General features: G+C 47.1%; 1 protein-coding gene across 2 annotated transcripts; it reads right to left on the bottom strand.

Moving 5' to 3' along the window:
• Positions 1-6,670: 6,670 nt before the first annotated feature.
• Gsdma (gasdermin A) lies at positions 6,671-19,269 on the bottom strand. Of its 2 annotated transcripts, XM_004655461.2 has the most exons (11): positions 19,056-19,269; positions 18,263-18,443; positions 16,151-16,316; positions 14,400-14,496; positions 13,517-13,564; positions 12,906-12,932; positions 12,395-12,415; positions 11,189-11,343; positions 10,299-10,413; positions 8,102-8,175; positions 6,671-7,062 (listed from the first exon to the last, which is right to left on the bottom strand). In XM_004655461.2, exons 1-11 carry the CDS (start codon positions 19,267-19,269, stop codon positions 6,820-6,822), a joined length of 1,341 nt encoding a protein of 446 aa, XP_004655518.1. In that variant the 3' UTR covers positions 6,671-6,819. The 2 variants fall into 2 exon arrangements, with proteins under 2 accessions (XP_004655518.1, XP_004655519.1); XM_004655462.2 differs by lacking the exons at positions 12,395-12,415; positions 12,906-12,932 and adding an exon at positions 12,947-12,955 and having other exon boundaries at positions 11,189-11,372; positions 13,513-13,564.
• Between the last annotated feature and the right edge of the window lie 802 nt (positions 19,270-20,071).

The following is a 20,071-nucleotide window of genomic DNA, read 5'->3' as shown; positions in this document are numbered from 1 at the left end:
ATAGCTCAGTGGTTAAGGCATTTGCCTGCAAGTGCAAGGACTCGGGTTCCATTCCCCAGAACCCACATAAAGCCAGATGCACAGATGGTGCATGCATCTGGAGTTCGCTTGCAATGGCGGGAGGCCCTGGTGTGCCCATTCTCTCTCTCTCTCTCTCTCTCTCTCTCTCTCTCTCTCTCTGTGTGTGTGTGTGTGTGTGTGTGTGTGTGCGCTTGCAAATAAATAAATCAAAACAATGCCGGGCGTGGTGGTACATGCCTTTAATCCCAGCACTCAGGAGGCAGAGGTAGGAGGATTTCCATGAGTTTGAGACCACCCTGAGACTACAGAGTGAAATCCGGGTCAGCTTGGGTTAAAGTGAGACCCTACCTCAAAAAAACCAAAAACCATGGGCTGGAGAGATGGCTTAGTGGTTAAGCGCTTGCCTGTGAAGCCTAAGGACCCCGGTTCGAGGCTCGGTTCCCCAGGTCCCACGTTAGCCAGATGCCCAAGGGGGCGCACGCGTCTGGAGTTCGTTTGCAGAGGCTGGAAGCCCTGGCACGCCCATTCTCTCTCTCTCCCTCTATCTGTCTTTCTCTCTGTGTCTGTCGCTCTCAAATAAATAAATAAAAATTAAAAACAAAAACAAAAACAAACAAACCAAAAACCAAAAATAAATAAATAAATAAAAATCAAAACAAAGTAGTGTAAGGGAGAGTCCAGCTGTCTGGATAAGTAGGCATTCTGCATTCTATTCTGCTCTGGGATGCATTGTATTATGTGGGTGGAAGAAAAAGGGTGGAGTCTGAACTGTCAGAGGCTTCTGAGAGCAGGGTGATGGGGCCTTTATATAATCCATATGTTGTGAAATGGGGAGCAGAATAATGATGTACTTAAAGGTGAACACAAAGGGAAGGAAATTGGACTAGAAAGCCTGTGCACTTGTTTTCCAGAGACTCCTCTAGGGGCTGGGTAGATGACTCAGTGGATAAGCATGAGTATCTGAGTTAGGAACCCCAGAACCCACAAAAAACTATCTGTAGCCAGAGCTTGGAATCCTAGCACCCTTTTGGCCTAAAGGGAGGTGGACACAGGAGAATCCCAGAAGCTCATGGGCCAGTTAGCTTGGCAATAGCATTGGGGAACTAGGTGGAAGGCAAGGACCCACACCTGGAGTTGTCTTCTGACCTCCACATGGCCCCCTGTGGCATGCCCGGCCCCACATTCACACACATACACACACAGCACCGCCACCACCAGCCTAGTGATTCTGCAATTTAAGTGAAGCCAGGAGGAAAATACAGGTTCCAGTTTTTCTTGTTCTTTTCTTTTCTTTTCTTTTCTTTTCTTTTCTTTTCTTTTCTTTTCTTTTCTTTTCTTTTCTTTTCTTTTCTTTTCTTTTCTTTTCTTTTTTCATTCAGGGTAGGGTCTCACTCTAGTCCAGGCTGACCTGGAATTCACTATGTAGTCTCAGGGTGTCCCTGAACTCACGGTGATCTCCTACTTCTTCCTCCTAAGTGTTGGGTTTAAAGGCGTGCGCCACCACACCCGGCCAATTTCCAGTTTCTTCTGAAAGGCCCAAGAATTCAGAAGCCCAGAAATACTATCACGCTCCAAAGGGAGCTTAAGCGGGCCCCTGCATACCTCAAACTCCAGGCTTTACTCTCTGTTGGAAGCAAGTAAAGAATCCCTCTTCTCATTATATCAGAGCCCGCTCCTAATATAAAACTAGGTAAAAAGGGCATGAGATAGCCCTCAAGGATGGGAAATGAGTAATAAAGTGAACCACTTATTTGGTTTCTGTAAATAGCCTGCACCATAAGCCTTAATAGCTCACACTGTAAGCCTTAGTAGCCCGCACCATAAGCTGTAGCAGTCTGCCTCAGACCACCAAGGTCATAGGAGATTGATACCACACTCTGCTACCCCCACCCAAGGACCTGCGCAAATGCTGACCACCAAGGTCATAGGAGACTGATTGGTCCACGAGGGGCTTGAACAAATTAAACTAATTGGCTTAGAAACTATGGAGTGGCACAAACTGACTGGCTCGCACCCCGCGGGCTCCTGATGTTAAAAAAATGATTGGTCTAATGCACAGGCTTTGTTAGAAACCCTATAAAAACTGACCCGTTTCTGCATTCGGGGCTCTGCAGTCCTCTACCCCTGTGCGGTGTACGACTGTGGGCCCCAGCGCGCTTGGAATAAAATCCTCTTGCAGTTTGCGTCAAGACCGCTTCTCGTGAGTGATTTGGGGTGTCGCCATATCCGGGCAGAGCGTGGGGTCCTCGTTTTGGGGATCTTACACTTTCTTTTTTTTTAATTTATTTTTATTTTCATTTATTTATTTCGAAGTGACACAGAGAGAAAGAGGCAGATAGAGACAGAGAGAGAATGGGCGTGCCAGGGCTTCCAGTCACTGCAAATGAACTCCAGATGCGTGTGCCCCCTTGTGCATCTGGCTAATGTGGGTCCTGGGGAATCGAGCCTTGAACCGGGGTCCTTAGGCTTCATAGGTAAGCGCTTAACCGCTAAGCCATCTCTCCAGCCCAACTTCCAGTTTCGTAAAGTACAAAACAAAAATTCCCTTTCTAGTTGGCCATGGTGGTGTACCAACACTCAGGAGGCAGAGGTAGGAGGATCAAAGTGAGTGCAAGCCCAGCCTGGGACTCCAGAGTAAGTACAGCCTGAGCTAGAATGAGGCCTTACCTTTGAAAAAACAAAACAAAATAAACAAAAAAAAAAAAACCAGAAAAATTGCTTTCGATCTTGAAAACTTCATTGCTTCCTTAAATGGAAGTCTTGAGTTTTATTTTACTTATTATTATTATTTTTTAATATTTTATTTTTATTTATTTGACAGAGAAAGAGGGAGGAAGGGAGAGAGAGAGAGAGAGAGAGAGAGAGAATGGGCGTGCCAGGGCCTTCAGCCACTGCAAAGGAACTCCAGGCACATGCGCTCCTTGTGCATCTGGCTGACGTGGGTCCTGGGGAATTGAACCTGGGTCCTTTGGCTTTGCAGGCAAACATCTTAACCGCTGAGCCATCCCTCCAGCCCGGATTTTTATTATTTTTTTCATTTTTTGTTTTTCCAGGTAGGGTCTCACTCTAGTCCAGGTCTCAGGGTGGCCTCGAACTTATGAGGTTCCTCGGACTTCTGCCTCCTGAGTGCTGGGATTAAAGGCATGTGCCACCATGCCCAGCTACTTTTTATTTTAATTTTTTAATTATTTTTTTTTTTGCTGTAGCTCAAGTTGAACTGGAATTCACTATGTAGTCTCAGGGAGACCTTGAACTCCTGGCAATCCTCCTACCTCTGCCTCCCAAGTGCTGGTATTAAAGGCATGTGCCATCATGCTTGGCTACTTTTTATTTTTACATTATATTATTTATTTATTTTCTTGTAGTCAATGAGGGGAGTGTGTGTGGGGAAGACTAGGTGAGTCAAGGCCTCTTGCCAGCGCAAATGAACTCCAGATTCATGAGCCACTTTGTGCAGCTGGTTTTACCTGGGTACTAGGGATTTGAACCTAGGCCTTCAGGCTCTGCAAGCAACATCTTTTACTGTTGAGCCATCTTCCCAGCTCCAAGTCCTGACATTTAGAACTTAGACTGACCCGAGGCACAATCTAGTAAGGACTCACTCAGAGTGCAGAGAGTACATTTTGTCTATTTTCTCCTTTGCATCTATATATAAAGAGAACATAGCACACATCCTCTCAGGAGGCAAATGGTTGCCTGTTAAGCAACGCCTTGCCAAATAGAAAAGTGTGTGCTCCAATATTAGGGAATATCCTTGGACCAATTCCTTCCCAAGTGTGCCCTTCTTCCTCAGGGCTGGGGGTGTAGATAACAGGACTTTTGAATTATCACTGGAATAAACTCATTACAGCACCTTTATTATACCACGTCTGCCACTGGGGGGTGGGGGAGAGTGGTAAAGGTGAAAAACAGACTAGCTTTGTTGTTCATCCTTACAATCAAAGAAGTCACCCTTCTGGTTAGTTGGGATGTTAGCTCATCACTCTATTAAGTTTACATCACAAAGACAAAGCAATCAAGTCAGCAGATAACAACCCAGTAGGTCCATGAGCAATATAGTGAGGCTTTGGAAGATGCCCAGAATGGGGAAGGATACTTAATACAAAGCTTGGCAGCTGCTCATGAATTCTTGGTGAATGAGGGAAGCAGCTTGTGCCTAAAGCCTTGGGTGCTTTGTTTGTTTGTTGTTTGAGGGAGGGTCTTACTGTAGTCCAGGCTGACCTGCAATTTGCTATGTACTTTCAGGGTGGCCTCGAACTCATGGTGACTCTCCTACCTCTGCCTCCCTGGTGCTGGGATTAGATATGTGTGCCACCATGCCCAGTGCATGCCTGAAGCCTTGGAGAAATAATTTCATTTACAAAGCTACTTTAAGAGAGAATGGTGGAGGGCTGGAGAGATGGCTTTAGTGGTTAAGGCGCTTGTCTGCAAAGCCAAAGGACTCAGGTTCAATTCCTCAGGACCCATGTAAGCCAGATGTATAAGGTGGTACATGTGTCTGGAGTTCGTTTGTAGCATCTGGAGGCCCTCATATGCCCATTCTCTCTCTGCCTCTTTCTCTCTCTCAAATACATAAATAAAAATAAAACATTAAATAAAAGAGATCTGTAGAATTGGGAATGGTAGTGCACTCCTTTAATCCCAGCACTTGGGAGGCAGTGGTAGGAGGATCATTGTGAGTTCAAGGCCAGCCTGAGACTATAGAGTGAATTCTAAGTCAGCCTGGGCTAGAGCAGTACCCTACCTTGAAAAACCAAAAAAATAAGAAATAAAAAAAAAGGCCAGGCATGGTGGCTCATGCCTTTAATCCCAGCACTTGGGAGGCAGAGGTAGGAGGATCGCGTGAGTTCAAGGCTGCCCTGAGACTTCATAGTGAATTCCAGGTCAGCCTGGGCTAAAGTGAGACATACCTCGAAAAACAAAACAAACACACAACAACAAAAGAGATTGGTGGGACCGGGGACATGGCTCAATGGCTAAAGACATTCACATTGTGTCTGGTATTTGTTTGCAATGGCAAGAGAATCTGGCACTCCCACACTTACGTACACACACGCACATGTATGCATGCAACTAACTAAATAAATATGATTAAAGAAAAATAATGGTGAAAGATGTTCAAAGCAAGCTTTACATTGAGGAGGATGACCTAAGCCCAGCAGGTTGATGAAATTGCAACATACAGCTCCATAGGCCAAGTTTATCTTTCTATGAACACTCTGGATTGAGGGTAGAAGATGGAAAATGAAGAAAATCTCACTTAACAATTTATGCCTACCTTATTTGCAAATATTCTTCCCTTTCCTTTATGCTCAGAAAACTTGGAATTTGTCACCTTTTGGTTCTGGGCTTGTGTTATACATCTTTGGATCGTTCCATTTCCCAACCCCCAACCAGGGCTAGAGGGCACCAACTTTTCTCTTTTGAAGACTCGCTGTTTTTTTTTTTTTTTTTTTTTTTTTTTTGGTTTTTCGAGGTAGGGTCTCACTCTGGTCCAGGCTGACCTGGAATTAACTCTGTCATCTCAGGGTGGCCTTGAACTCATGGCAATCCTCCTACCTCTGCCTCCGGAGTGCTGGGATTAAAGGCGAGCGCCACCACGCCCGGCTAATTGAAGACTCGCTGTTTTGACCATCTTCTCACTTTAATTTTTTGCTTGTTTGTTTGTTTTTCGAGGTAGGGTCTCACTCTAGCCCAGGCTGACCTGGAATTCACTATGTAGTCTCAGGGTGGCCTTGAACTCACAGTGATCCTCCTACCTCTGCCTCCCAAGTGCTGGGATTAAAGGCGTGTGCCACCACATCTGCCCTCACTTTAATTTTTTTAAAAATTTATTTGCATGTGTGTGTGTATGGGTGTGCCAGGGTTTGTTACCACTGCAAACCAATGCAAGATGCATACACCACTTTTTGGGTCTGGCTTCACATGGTTGCTATGGAATTAAACCTGGACTGATAGGCTTTGAAAGCAAGGGCCTTTAACTCCTGAGTCATCTCCCCAGCCCCCATCTCACTTTTTTTTTTAAAATTTTGTTTATTTTTATTTGAGAGCGACAGACGGAGAGAGAAAGGCACAGAGAGAGAGAGATAGAATGGCTGCGCCAGGACCTCCAGCCTCTGCGAACGAACTCTAGATGCATGCGCCCCCTTGTGCATCTGGCTAATGTGGGACCTGGGGAATGGAGCCTTGAACCGGGGTCCTTAGGCTTCACAGGCAAGCGCTTAACCGCTAAGCCATCTCTCCAGAAGCCCCATCATCTCACTTTATAATGTACAGTCTATGGTCTATGCACACATAATTCTCTGAGCATTTTCTAGGTGGACTGAGGACAGTGTAAGTAATATATACAAATGGATAATATCTATTTCTTTTTTTTTGTCACAAATAAGAATTTCCTTTAAAGAAAGACATCAAAGACATGTTCTAAGATTGACATATTTTCCATTCATTCCAGTAAAGCTTTTTTTAAAGGAGGAAGTGGTAGGAGGATCATGAGGATCATTGTGAGCTCAGAAAGATTAGACCTAGAAATTAACTTGTCTATTTTTTCAGCTTTGTTGAAATGGCTCAAAGTTTTAAAAGTCTGAATACTTCCATATCTTCAGGATTTGAACATCAGTAGATAAACTGAGGCAGAGGGCAGGGGGAGATAATGATGGGGCAGGTGGAATTTGGTGATTGAGGGTGACCAGCTGGGGTTTCACATATCCTAAGTCTAGTGGCTCTGAACACCTTGGTGTGTTCTAGGCAGCCACATAAGGTTGGAAAGGCATTAGGGAAGCAGGCAGAGAAGGCACATTAGGAAGCTTTGGTCAACAGCTGAAGGAGGGAGAGGCCAGCATAAAGGGCACAGAGCCGGGGGAGGGTATCTGGGTCCCATGTGTACTGGGGGCCTGATCTCTGGACTTCCAAACCACTCAGCCCCACTAGTGCTTCCGTGAGCGTCAGTTCCTCTTCCCCGAGGGAGGAGAGCAGGTCTGGTCGCAGGGGGAAAACACCCTCTTTATCCTGCAGGAAGTTCTGTTCCATGGTGCTCTCCACCTGCAAGAAACCAAGGCTGCATGAAAACAAAACAAAACAAAACTAGAAAGCCCTCTTCCTCTTTCCTAACTCACGAAGAGGCTGCACCCCTTATCGTACTCCTTACTTTGCATTCCAACTGCTTTTTTTTTTGGGGGGGGGTTAGGGTTTCACTCTAGCCCAGGCTGACCTGGAATTCACTATGTAGTCTTAGGGTGGCCTCAAACTCATGGCGATCCTCCTACCTCTGCCTCCCATTGCTGGGATTAAAGGCATGAGCCACCACACCCAGCTCCAACTCTTTTTAAAATGTATTTAGTAGAGACAGAGAGGTACACCAGGGACTCTTGCCACTGTAAACCCACTCCAGATGTATGTGTCACTTTGTGCATCTGGCTTTACTTGAGTACTGAGAAACTGAATCAGGGCAGGCATGCTTTGCAAGCAAGTACCTTTATCTGAGCCATTTCTCCAGCCCTCTATCTGGGTCCCTTAACAATCCTATACTGTGGGCAGTTTATTTTGAGCCCTATTTTACAGAAGAATCAACTTAGATCACATACATTTAAGAAATTGGCTCTGGCTGATGAGATAGCTCAGGAGTTAAGGCACTTGCCTGCAAAGCCTAATAACCAGGGTTCGATTCCCCCATTCCCACATAAAGCCAGATGCACAAAATGATACATGTGTCTGGACTTTGTTTGCAGCAGATAGAGGCCCTGGTATGCCCATTCTCTCTCTTTTCTCTACTTGCAAGTATATATTTTTTTTTTAAATTGGTTCACATCACTTGGTTAGGAGTGAGCAAAACTGGAGATTATTGTCTTTCTCCTAAGAACAGGCAAATGAGCCCAGATCATAGACACAACCCCCTCTTTTGTCTCTTGTAGAATAAATAGGAAAAAAGAGAGAGAAAAGAGGGGCGCATAAGTTCCTGGGATAATGTGAGCCCCTCCCCAACAAATGTCTATCACCTGACTAAGGCTGCATCTTTCCACTGGTTCTAGCCACTGCATCCCAAACGCTCTCTGGCATGTTTTCTTTTTTTTTTTTTCCTCACCAGCTTCAGCTGCACCTGTAGGATCTTTTTCTCCATGGATTTTACCAGAAGTTTCTGCTGGGCTTCACTTAGCACTGGAGGGGGAAAAAAAAAAAAGCAGATGAAGAGATGTGTGTTGCTGGCCCAGAAGGAAGCAGACTCCAAGCCGCGTCTGAAGAAGTTCTGCACACTTGGGTTCATTGACTGATGGACTCACGCATCCTTCATTCATAGTAAATGCTTGCTCAATACCAAGTACCTTGGCTGCACGTTAAGGAAAATCCTTCACACAATAACTTGCAGTCTTGGGGAGATGACAAATCACGTGTAATTATAATCCAGGATATTTTTATTTTAAATTTTGAGATAGTCTCTCATTCTGTAGCCCAACCTAGCCTGGAATCCTCCATGTAACCCACAGTGGCTTTGGATTCACAGTGATCCTCCTGTCTCAGCCTCCTGAGTGCTAAAATTACAGACATGACAATCCAGGGTATTAAGGGAGCCATAGGTGAGTGGTCTACTTTGGTCTTGGCATTTGAGGGCAGCTTTCTAAAGGGAACTAACATCTCAGTTTACACCTGGAAGGACCACAGAGTTTTTCAAAGTGGGAAAATGTTTTGTGCAGAGGAGAAGAGAGAATGTAGGGGCAAAATAAGAAGATGTGACCCTCTGAAACTAAAGTTAACAGGCATGAATCAATATGAAAGTGATGAGTTTAGCTATATGCAGAAGATTTGAATATGTAACTAAAAAAAAAAAAATCTAGGGCAATTTCCCAACTTTATTGACAAGGCTGTTTTCTCAAGCCATCCAATATGATCAACTGAGTCTTTAGTAACAGACCACATTTTAAAACTATGTGCATGTGTGTGTATGAAATGTGTGTATGGGTGGGTGGGTATCATGGTGGGTGTCATGGAGGGTATCATGGCCCGCATGTGGGGATCTGAGGACAACCTTGGGCTGTTTGTCCTCTCCTTCCATTTTGCTTAAGACAGAGTTTCCCTTGTTTTGCCACTGTACCACATACTAAAAAGTAAATTTTCTTCTTCTTCTTTCTCTCTCTTTTTTACCATTTTTGTTAAAAAGTAAATTTTTTTTTTGTTTTTGTTTTTTTACATTTAACATAATTTTTATTCATGCTTGCCTAAGGATGGGCAATAAAAACATACAGTAACAAAAAGTCTTACCATGTACAATTGTTAAGCTACAATAACGATGTACCTTAATTACTTCCATGCACACAAGTTTAATATTACAGGTTTTTAAAAATAAACACAATTAAGACTTCTAGGAGCATTTTATAATAAAGTAATTCCTATTTCTTTTTGTAGATAGATAGATCAAGCACCTCCAAAATATGGATTCCTATATAATGTGAGTACTTTACTTAAAATGAACACTTAACATATGTGGACTGCCTCAGGGTAGGCTGACAGTATGTCTTCAGCTAGGCAGGCAACAAAACGTGATGCCAAATGGAAAAAGGGTCCTTGCAAATAAAATTTTAAATGAAGTTAACTTTTATAATTAAATATAGGAAGTAAACTGATTTGCTAAAATAAGTAAGACATGATGTATTAACACTTCGCTATAAAGAATGAACACCAGAACACTGATAATGATGAAAGAGTCTTACAATAAATGCTGGCTAAATAGGCTTCATTCCACCCTCTCCAGGGCACTTCTTTTTTTTTCTTTCATTTAATTTTTATTAACATTTTCCATGATTATAAAAAAAAATCCCATGGTAATACCTTCCCTCACCCCAAGAAATTTTTTTGTTTTTGTTTTTTTTTGAGGTAGGGTCTCACTCTGGCCCAGGCTGACCTGAAATTCACTATGTATTCTCAGGGTGGCCTCAAGCTCATGGTGATCCTTCTAGCTCTAAAAAAGTAAAAATTTTAAAAAGTGTATATGGGGCTGGAGAGATGGCCCAGTGCTTAAAAGAACTTGTTTACAAAGACTGTTGACTTGAGTTCGATTCCCCAGCACCCACATAAAGCCAGATGCACAAAGTGGCACATGCCTCTGGAGTTTGTTTACAGTGGCAGGAGACCCTGGGGTGCTCATTCCTTCTCTCTCAGATAAATATATTTTTAAATGTGCATATAAACTATTTAACTGTAGTAATAAATTACCTGTCCTTTACTCATTCATTCATTCACGTGATTCAATGATCTTACAGGAAGTGTTGACCTCATTTTCTACTTACCTGTCAGGGCACCAAGGAAATACAGGACAGCACCCATAGCCTCCTTTGATAGTAGGACATCCTTTGGGAGTGCCTCCAGGGTGACATCATGTCCCTTGTCTAGAGCCCCTTCAAGCTGTGAAGAAAAATGAGTGATAAAATGAGTGATTAAGGCACCACCTGGTAAAGGGTCCAACCTGACACACAATAGTCCTTTGACACACAGTAACTGTCATCTTTTTTTTTTTTTTTATTCAGTGTAAGATGTTGCTCTAGCCCAGGCTGACCTGGAATTTACTATGTAGTCTCAGGGTGGTCTTGAATTCATGGCGATCCTACTATTTCAGCCTCCTGAGTACTGGGATTAAAGGTGTGTACCAACATGCTGGGCTTTATTTTATTTTATTTTTTTTTTGAGGTAGGGTCTCACTCTAGCCCAGGTTGACCTGGAATTCACTATGGAGTCTCAGGGTGGCCTCGAACTCACGGCGATCTTCCTACCTCTGCCTCCCGAGTGCTGGGATTAAAGGTCCCCTGAGTCAAATTCTAGAAAATAGGGATATTCCTGGGTTCTTTGATGCCTATGTTTTGGACTCTGGGCAGGTTCCAGCTCTCATCCAGCAGAGGGCCCCACCAGCCTGCTGGCTTCCTACTCTTGTCCACTAGAGAAACTTGTGCCTTCAGAGGGGTTAGCCTGTACTGTTCCCCCTTTTCCAGGAACTCAGTGGGCAATGGCGGCTATGCAGCCTGGGGGCGCTTGTCCCTCCTTGGGGTAGGTACCTGCTATAAGTTCCTGTAGCCAGTAGTGACTTTATGCCACTGTCGGCAACCCCGTACCCCCCCACCCCAACACCATGGCCACCCAGACCCTCGTGCTCCCCTTCTTCTTGCGCCCTCCTGTGGGGTCTCACCGTGAGCTCGAGGTCCTCAAGCTCCTTTTTCTTCCCGAGGAGTTTGCTCAGGGAGCTAAGCAAGGAGCTTTGCCCCACTCGACTCAGCTTCTCCACTTCGTGGGTCTCTCTCTGAACCTCTTCTTTCAGTGTCTGGAAGTCCTCATGTGCCTCCCCTAGGGGGACAGTCGACGTGGCAAGCAGCCTGTCACTTTCCCACCGGGGTTCTCTCCATAGGCTCCCTCACCTGCGTTCCTCAGAGCCCCAAGCTCTGTCCCCAGTTCGAGCCTGGCCTTTTCTCTTTACGGAAGAACGCGGTTCTGAAGTTTTCCTTAAAGCCCTAACACGAGGGGCGGGCCAGGGAGGTAGGCCAGGACCCACATTGTCATCTAACCCAAGTCAAGTCAATCATCCTGTTTTTTTGTTTGTTTGATTCTTTTTAATTTTTCTTTCTTTCTTTCTTTTTTTTTTTTTTTTTTTGGTTTTTCAAGGTAGGGTCTCACTCTAGCCCAGGCTGACCTTGAATTCACTATGGAGTTTCAGGGTGGCCTCAAACTCACGGCGATCCTCCTACCTCTGCCTCCCAAGGGCAGGGATTAAAGGCATGCGCCACCATGCCCGGCTTGATTATTTTTTCGAGGTAGGGGTCTCACTTAAAGGCATGCGCCACCATGCCCGGCTTGATAATTTTTTCGAGGTAGGGGTCTCACTCTCTAACCCAGGCTGACCTGGAATTCACTATATAGTCTCAGGGGGCCTTAAACTCACATTGATCTTCCTACCTCTGCCTCCCAAGTGCTGGGATTAAAGGCACACATCACCACGCCCGGCTAAGTCAGTCATCCTTGAGACCTCAGACTTCATCCCATACCAGCACACTTTGAGCTCCATTCTCAACCACACCAGTGAAAGTCATAAAGAAGGTCTATTTCCCCTCTTCAAGAGTTTGTGGATAAAGAATGACTTTGGCAACTAAGTGAAGGCCCGGCTGGTACTGCTCCAGAGAGCAATGGGTCTGTACCCAGGGGTGGTGATGTAGTGTAGCCAGGCTCTCTAGGAGACTTGGCATCCTAAGAGTCTATTCAGTCTGCACTGGAGAGTGACTCCAGAAGTGGTTTGAATCCCAGGATCTGGGACTCAGCTCTTGCCTGCCCTTTCTTCCATCCTAATGCTTCTCCCCCTACCTGTGTGGCAAAGTCTTGGGAGAAATTCACAAAAATTCCTTACCAACATCGGACGCATGGATAACTGAGAGAAATGAGAAACATAAAAACAAGTAGATAAGAATATGATCCTTCAGAATGGCAGCCACCCCCAGGGGGTGGGGGAGGAGGAGACATCAGGGGTGTGGGGACATGGCCCCTCTGTTTCCTGGGAAGCTGTCAGCTGTCCCCAGGATACTCCTGCTCCATTGCTGGGAAACAGGAATTGGTCAGAAGAGCTAGTGCAACGTGAAAGGGATTTAACTGGTATCATTCATGGCTGAGTCAGCGGCTCTCGCCCCAGTTGCTGGGTGGCAGATATGTGTGGAACAGGTTATAGCTACCAAGGCCCTTGGGGACAAGGGTCTGAGGAGGCATCAAATCACCAGAGCATCTTGTCCAAACATTTACTCTTCCCACACGTTTTCCCAAAACAGTGGAAATCCTGACACATTTTGTGGGAAGCTGTTTACCCAAGCCCCCTATCAGTCCACAGGGGAGGAAGAAAGCCGTGCTGGAAAGAAAAGAATACTTACACGTGAATTTCCCCTCTTCTGGCTTTTCTGAAGACAGAAACAACACACATCTGTCAGCATGAAAATTATTTCTGCCTTTTTTGTTTGTTTGTTTTTGTTTTTTGAGGTAGGGTCCCACTCTAGCCCAGGCTGACCTGGAATTCACTGTGTAGTCTCAGGGTGGCCTTGAAACCCACAGTGATCCTCCTACCTCTGCCTCCCTCCCGAGTGCTGGGATTAAAAGTATGTGCCACCACGCCCGACTATTTCTACCTTTTTATCTAAAGCTGTTGTTAAGGAGGTCTCACCATGATCATCATGAAAACACAGAGATTGTGTTAGTGCCCCCAACAACTTGGCACATAGTCCATCTCCAAATCTTTCTGATTATGCCTCTGGTCTCTATCCTTCTGTTCTTCTGTCCCTCTTGGGATATATGTGTATATATGCCATGCCTCTAACCTCTATCTGTCTTACCTAAAGTTGAGGATGGATAGGAATTTGGGACAAACAAAATTAGGTCTCCCTGGAAGGGGGCAGGGATTATAGAATCTGCCAGTAGAGAGTGAGAGGCTTTTAGCTAACTCAGAGCAGGGCAGGAGATGTGGGGAGCCTCTACGTAGTTCACCTACCTCCAGGAGGGAAGGTTTGCATGCTGTCGTTGTAGATGTGTGGAATATCTGTAAGGGACAAGAGGGCATCCAGCCGGTCATTACCCACTCACTGTTCCTTCTCTAGTCTTAAGCCCAGGAGCTCTGCTTAGGGCTGGATCCTGCTCCTCAAACACCTCATCAAATTCTCCACTCAATCCCCACTGCTGGATGTTGCAAGTTCCCATGTTTGATAATAGTGTTTCCTCCTTTTTTCTTTTAGAGAGAGGGAGAATTGGTGGGCTTCTGTAATAGAACTCCAGACGCTTCCGCCACCTAATGGGCATATGCAACCTTGCACTCACCTCACCTTTGTGTGTCTGCTTTATGTGGGATCTGGAGAGTTGAACATGGGTCCTTAGGCTTCACAGGCAAGCACCTTAACCACTAAGCAATCTCCCCAGCCCCTTCCCTTTTGATGGAGTACTGGCAACAGAGTCTGTCTCCTCCTTTGGCTTCCTGAGAACAGAGGCTGTTTGTTCATTTTTTAAATCTTTTAAAATTTATTTTTATTTATTTATTTGAGAGAGAGAATGGGTGTGACAGGGCCTCTAACCACTGCAAGTGAACTCCAGACACATGTGCATCTGGCTTACATGGGTACAGGGGAATTGAACCTTGGTTCTTAAGCCATCTCTACAGCCCTGCTTGTTCATTTTTGTGTCTCTTCCTACAGCTTCCCCAGTGCCCAGCACCTAGAGAAGTTCAGAACACAAAGCCTCTTTCGCTCTCTATCCTCAGCATTGGACAACACAATGTAGCCCTTCCCCTATACCCTGACAACGCCACAAAAGGGGACCAAGTGCCTTGGTACTGGCATGGGTGGTTCTTATCTTGTGAGGAGATCATGCTGCTCTCTGCTTACCCCACTCATCTTTGCCGTGGACCATCAGCTGTCTCACACGAAAGGCCAGGACACAGCCCTTGGGGATGGTTACAGCCTCCTTGTGGTTCATGGATCCCTAGGATTACAGAATGAGAATGAGTGACTCTTTGAAGATACTATATAAGAGACATTAGGGTGTGTTGGGGGTTGGGGGTAGCGAGTGGAGGGCCAGTCATGAGAACCTTTGGGTAAGTTAGAAACCCTTCAGTGGTTTTCTTGGTCATCTTTCCCCCTGATCTGGACTCCATGGCGTGAGCTCTGAAGCCCTTCCACTCATTTCCGGTGATTGGCCTCCACCAAGCTGTCTGTCCCTGGTCTGGACACGTGATGGGAACTGGGCCGACCAGCTCCAGCGTCTTCGTGTGCAGCATTCTGTTCCGCCTCCGAGCTTTCCCCCAGGCCTTGTTCCTCCTTCCTCTTCACCAGCTGTCCCATTCAGAAAGCCTCCCATGACTAAGCCTTCCCCATACTCCAATCCCACCTCATCCCTCTTGGATAGTCACTGATACAGGAGCAAGAGCTGCATGTATTTCTACTGAGTTTCAAGCCTGTGTTCTCTGTTTGGGCCTTAACCTATGTGTTTCTATGAGCAAGAACCTCTGCTCTTTTCTCTCCCTCTTTGTCCTTCCTTTTTATTTCTTCCCAGGGTGTGTGTGTATGCATGTTTGTCTGTATGTGAAAGTGTGTGTGAATGTAAATGTATATGGAAACCTGAAGTCACTATCTGCTTTTTTTTTTTTTTTTTTTTTTTTTTCTGCTGACCTGGAATTCACTATGTAGTCTCAGGGTGGCCTCGAACTCACGGTGATCCTCCTACCTCTGCCTCCCGAGTGCTAGGATTAAAGGCATGTAACACCATGCCAGGCCAGAGGTCAATGTCTTAATCACTGTGCGCTTTCTTCTTCTTCTTCTTTTTTTTTTTTTTGGTTTTTCGAGGTAGGATCTTGCTCTAGCCCAGGCTGATCTGGAATTCACTATGTACTATGTAGTTTCAGGGTGGCCTTGAACTCATGGTGATTCTCCTACCTCTGCCTCCTGAGTGCTGGGATTAAAGGCGTGCGCCACCACACCCGGCTTCCGCTTTCATTTTTGAGACAGGGTCTGTCCCTGAACCTAGAGTTCACTGATTCATTCGTCTAGAGTGGCTAGCCAGTGGGCCCCAGGAACCCCCATCTCTCCCTCCACAGTGCTAAGACTACAGTGTGAGCCACAGCAGGTGGCGTTTCACATGGGTGTTGGGGATCTAGGCTCAGGTTCTCAGGTTTGTGAGGCAAACACTGTACTCACTAAGCTGTCTCCTCACTCTCTTGCTCTTTCTTTTTTCAAGACAGGATCTCTTGCTAGGTAGCCCAGCCTAAACTTGAGCTTGTGATTCCCCTACCTCCTGAGTGCTGGGATTACAGGGGGGAATACTCCCCTGCTTGGTGGCAGCTCTGCTCTTCAGTTTGGGAGGATCATGAAGGAAATCTTGATTAAAAACTCAGGAATACTTCACCTTCACTATATTTTCTATGGCGCCTGGCACAGAGGTATGCCTATGCTGGGTACCGCTGACCAGAGAAAGGGTTTGTATCTGCACAGCTAGGTTCTGGATCTTGAGGAGCAGAGAGAGGGTGGCTTTACTTCACATCCTGAATATGGACATCAACCAAGCAAAGTTACAGGAGCCTCAGGGAAGGAGAGAGGGGTGTGTGTGTGTGTGTGTGTGTGTGTGTGTGTTTGAACCAAACCTGTAGCCCCAGTGGGGCAAAGAATGGGAGGGAGAAGCAGCCCTCCGCCTTGCCGGCTCTCTCCAGCGTGACCTCCTGCACCGTCTCCACCACCTCCATCACCACATACAGGTTCTCGTCCCGTTCTCGCATCTCCTTCAGGAACGGGTGATCGGCTGCCAGCTTCCTGTGGCAGGAGGAGCAGAAGGGAACGGGTCAGAGCTTCCCTCCACCAGCCTTCTTCTTTTCATTTGCCATGGTGCCAGGAGTCAGAACACAGTGGGAACCCAGACCTTCCTTCTTCGGGCAGGTCAGCCCCTCTGAGTCTCAGTTGCCTCATCTGTAAAACCAGGATGAAGCCGCCTACCTCCCCGGGTGCTGAGATAAACTGAGTAATCCTCCGGAGGTGGAGCACCTGACCCAGGACAGGGCTTCAGGGTGACTTGCTTCTTCCCTTCTCTCTCAGCCCAGGAGCACCTTTTCCTCCTTGGACACTCTCTGTCTGTGTCTTCTGGGATTCTTTTTCTCCATTTTTCTGTCTTTTGTTTTCAGACAGGGTCGCATGAAGCTCAGGCGAACCTCAAACTCACTATGTAGCAAAGGGTGACCTTGAACCCCTGACCCTCCTTCCTCTGCCTCTGAAGTACTGGGATTATAGACATTGTGACATCACGCCCAGCTCTTCCTTTCCCCTCTCTGGCCTTTAGCAACCAGCTCTTCCTCTCCATTTTCTCTTTTCCTTTGCTACTGCATGTAAACATGTCCCTGCTTCCGAAGAAAAGATTTGCCTATTTGTTTCACTTTATCGGCCAGTATCTCAAAAAGTATGCCTAAGCAGCCTATCTCCTTCCTCACTGCCCACTCAGAATTCCTTTTAACTGGGCTTTTGTCTCTGCTACTCAGTGAAATCACAATGGTCTCCCACCTATGAAAGTCAATGACTGTGACGGTTAAATTTGTGTCAACTTGATCTGTCTAGGAATCTGCAGATATTCCTCATAAATGGGCCTCTGAGGTGGTTTACAGGAAGGATTAACTAAAGGAGGAATCCTTCTCCCAGGGTGAGCCCTTCCCCCAGAGTGGGCGAGCCCTCTCCGAGGGGAGGCTTTATCAAAGAAGCTCTGGGAAGAGGGGTGTTCTCCTCCCCTCCCGCCTGGCTGCCGGTGCTGCTGGCTGCTTTCCCGGGTGGACGGAAGAGCAGCGTCTCCCAGGACACCTCCAGGCCTTCAGTGTGGCCTTGGGACTGCTCAGGCATCCAGCCTCACGGACTGAGCAGCTACCAGCTTCCGTGACTCTCAGGCCGGTAATCTGCTGTTGTTGGACTGTCGTAAACTAGCCCAATGAATTTCCTCTTAATACTATTCATTCTATTTGCTCTGTTCCTCTAGAGAACCCTGACTAACACAAATTGTGGTACCGAGAGTGTTTCTAGAGGCGTGGTGGCACACACCTTTAATCCCAGCACTTGGGATAAGGCAGAGGCGGGAGGATTGTAATGAGTTCAAGACCATCCTAACACTACACAGTGAATTCCAGGTTAGCCTGGACTAGAGACGCTACCTTGGGGGAAAAGCAAAAGGTGACAATAAGCATGTTTATTAGACTTTCTGCAGGCATCCAAATAGGAAGAAATGGGGGAAAAGTGAGGCTTTTTGAGTTTGAACTTAGAATAGCAGGCACGCTCCACATGAGGGTCTGTGAGCAACTGCCTCATCTTATGTCTTTATGCTGATGTCTTTCCTGGCTCCTCTTCCCATCGACCTGTTGACCATTCCCAGCCAGTGGTGCCGCATGGCCACACACACCAAGGTCCCAAAGCCACTGACAGTCGTCCCTACAGAGCTGCCTCTCAAAGTGTCTCCCTGTTTGCCACCTTTCATATTTTGTAATGTTCCCCCCCCCCACCTTAGTGTGGAGAATGGCGGGGGTGGAGGGCAAATTCAGGGCTTTGTACTTGCTTGGAAAGCACTCCACCACTGAGCTAAACGCCCAGCCCCCAGAAGGGTCACCTTTTAAATATTCTCCTGGGCTCACCAAATTAGCAAAGGTCACCCTTCTACCTGGGATCCAGAGCACGCTTTCTGTGCACTGCTCAACCGCGTCCGGGTAGCGCCCCGCCCTGTCCTCTCTCACCTCTCCTTGTGCAAGTCCTCTAGAGCCTTGGGGGCCACGCTGAGTGTCTGCACCTCCAGCGTGCTGCTCCGCGACAGCCCCGCAGTCCCCTTCACCTTCACCGTCTTTGGCACGTCCACCTCTCCCTCCACTCGGGCGTCCAGCATGTTCTTAAAGCCAAAGTTCACACTGTCTGTAGGATCTGCAGGAGGGAAAACACGAAAGGGAGGCTGAGCGATGGCTTGGTGGTTAAAGACACTTGCGTGGATAACCCGCTGGCCAGAGTTCAGTTCCCAAGACCCAAGTAAAGCTAGACACAGAAAGTGGTGCGTGCATCTGGAGTTTGGCTGCCGTGGCAAGAGGCCCAGGCATGGCCATTCTCTCTCTCTCTCTCAATAAATAAAAATATTTTAAAGCCGGGTGTGGTGGCGTACGCCTTTAATCCCAGCACTTGGGAGGCAGGGGTAAGAGGATTGTTGTGAGTTCAAGGCCACCCTTGAACTACAGAGTGAATTCCAGGTCAGCCTGGACTAGAGTGAAACCCTACCTCGGGGGAGAAAAAACAATCAATCAAACAAAGAAACAAACAAACAAAAAAAATTTAAAAAGAAAAGACAAGGGGCTGTGCTGAGAATCATCCCAGTGTCTCCCACTCCACCACCCCTGCCAGCTCCACTCTGGCATTCATGGCCACTTTGGGCTTGATGACACCTGACCATGTCATGGCAGAGGGAGTTTTGGGGTCCTCCTAGTGGCTTGGCCCCCCAACATCACAGGATCCCTCAGAACCAGCAGCCCTGTGCCCGAGGCTGACCTGAGGGCGAGTTCCCAGGCTGAAGCACATCCAGCAGGCTGTAGTCTGTGTGGACGTAGCGGGCGCCCCAGAAGAGGGTGCTCTTCCTCTTCCTCAGCACCAGGCAGAAGGGGTAGAAGCGCTTGAAGTCAATGAGGCTGTCCAGGGGTGTCAGGTCCCCTCGAGGGTTTAGCTGTCTGGCTAGGGCCCGGGTGACATTTTCAAACATAGTCATTGTCTCTGAGGAGTGAGATGGGGACCGTCAAGATGTCTGTGGAGGGCCTCAGAACTGGGTAAGCCCCCCCCCCCCGTGAAGATGGGAGGGGGAGGGTGCTTAAGACACCCCGATTCTCAGTTGGAGAGAACGCAAGGGGGCCTCATTTTGTGATGAGGAAATGTCAGCTTCAGAAGTTACCCAGCGGCCTGGAAAAGCCAGACCGCCCCCCTCTTTCTTCGTCAAGGGCTCTTTTCTCCCTCCGTGCTCATTCTCTTTACAGTCACAGAGCCCAGCTGGAGCATGGCATTAACCCTGGCAATAAAGCTTTCCTTTCGCACCAGGGAACAGCCATCACCAGAGCCTGGGCACACCAGGGAGGAGGCCGAGGGCGAGCGGGGTCCCTGCCCCGTTGGCTTTTCCTCAGCAGGGGATGAGGTCGGGGAGGAAGGCTCACTTCCCCTGCGTGTCCCTTACCTCTTCTAGTTCACGGCTAGCCTATTAGCAGAGCAGTTAGTTCCCCAGGCTCTGCCCCATTGACTAGGCATGTTGCTATTCTTTGTCTCTGTTCTGTCTGCTTACCATACCCCCTTGCCAACTGAAAGAATTTCTGTTCATTCTTCAAGACTCCATTTGGGTCACCCTTAGTGACACCTCTATTCCTTTGGGCATTTAGTAACTGCACCCATATCCCCAGAGCCTTCACCCCATCCTCTTCTGAGACACCTGTCACTTCACGTTGTTCTGCTCTCTTCACAGGATCCTCTCTCCTACTCATCCATGGTTTCCCAGAGGGCAGGAAATGGGACTGAGTCACCTCTGC

The sequence above is a fragment of the Jaculus jaculus genome, chromosome 9 (assembly GCF_020740685.1).
Source record: "Jaculus jaculus isolate mJacJac1 chromosome 9, mJacJac1.mat.Y.cur, whole genome shotgun sequence".
Lineage (NCBI taxonomy): Eukaryota > Metazoa > Chordata > Mammalia > Rodentia > Dipodidae > Jaculus > Jaculus jaculus.
This window is presented reverse-complemented; position numbering and strand designations above follow the sequence as displayed.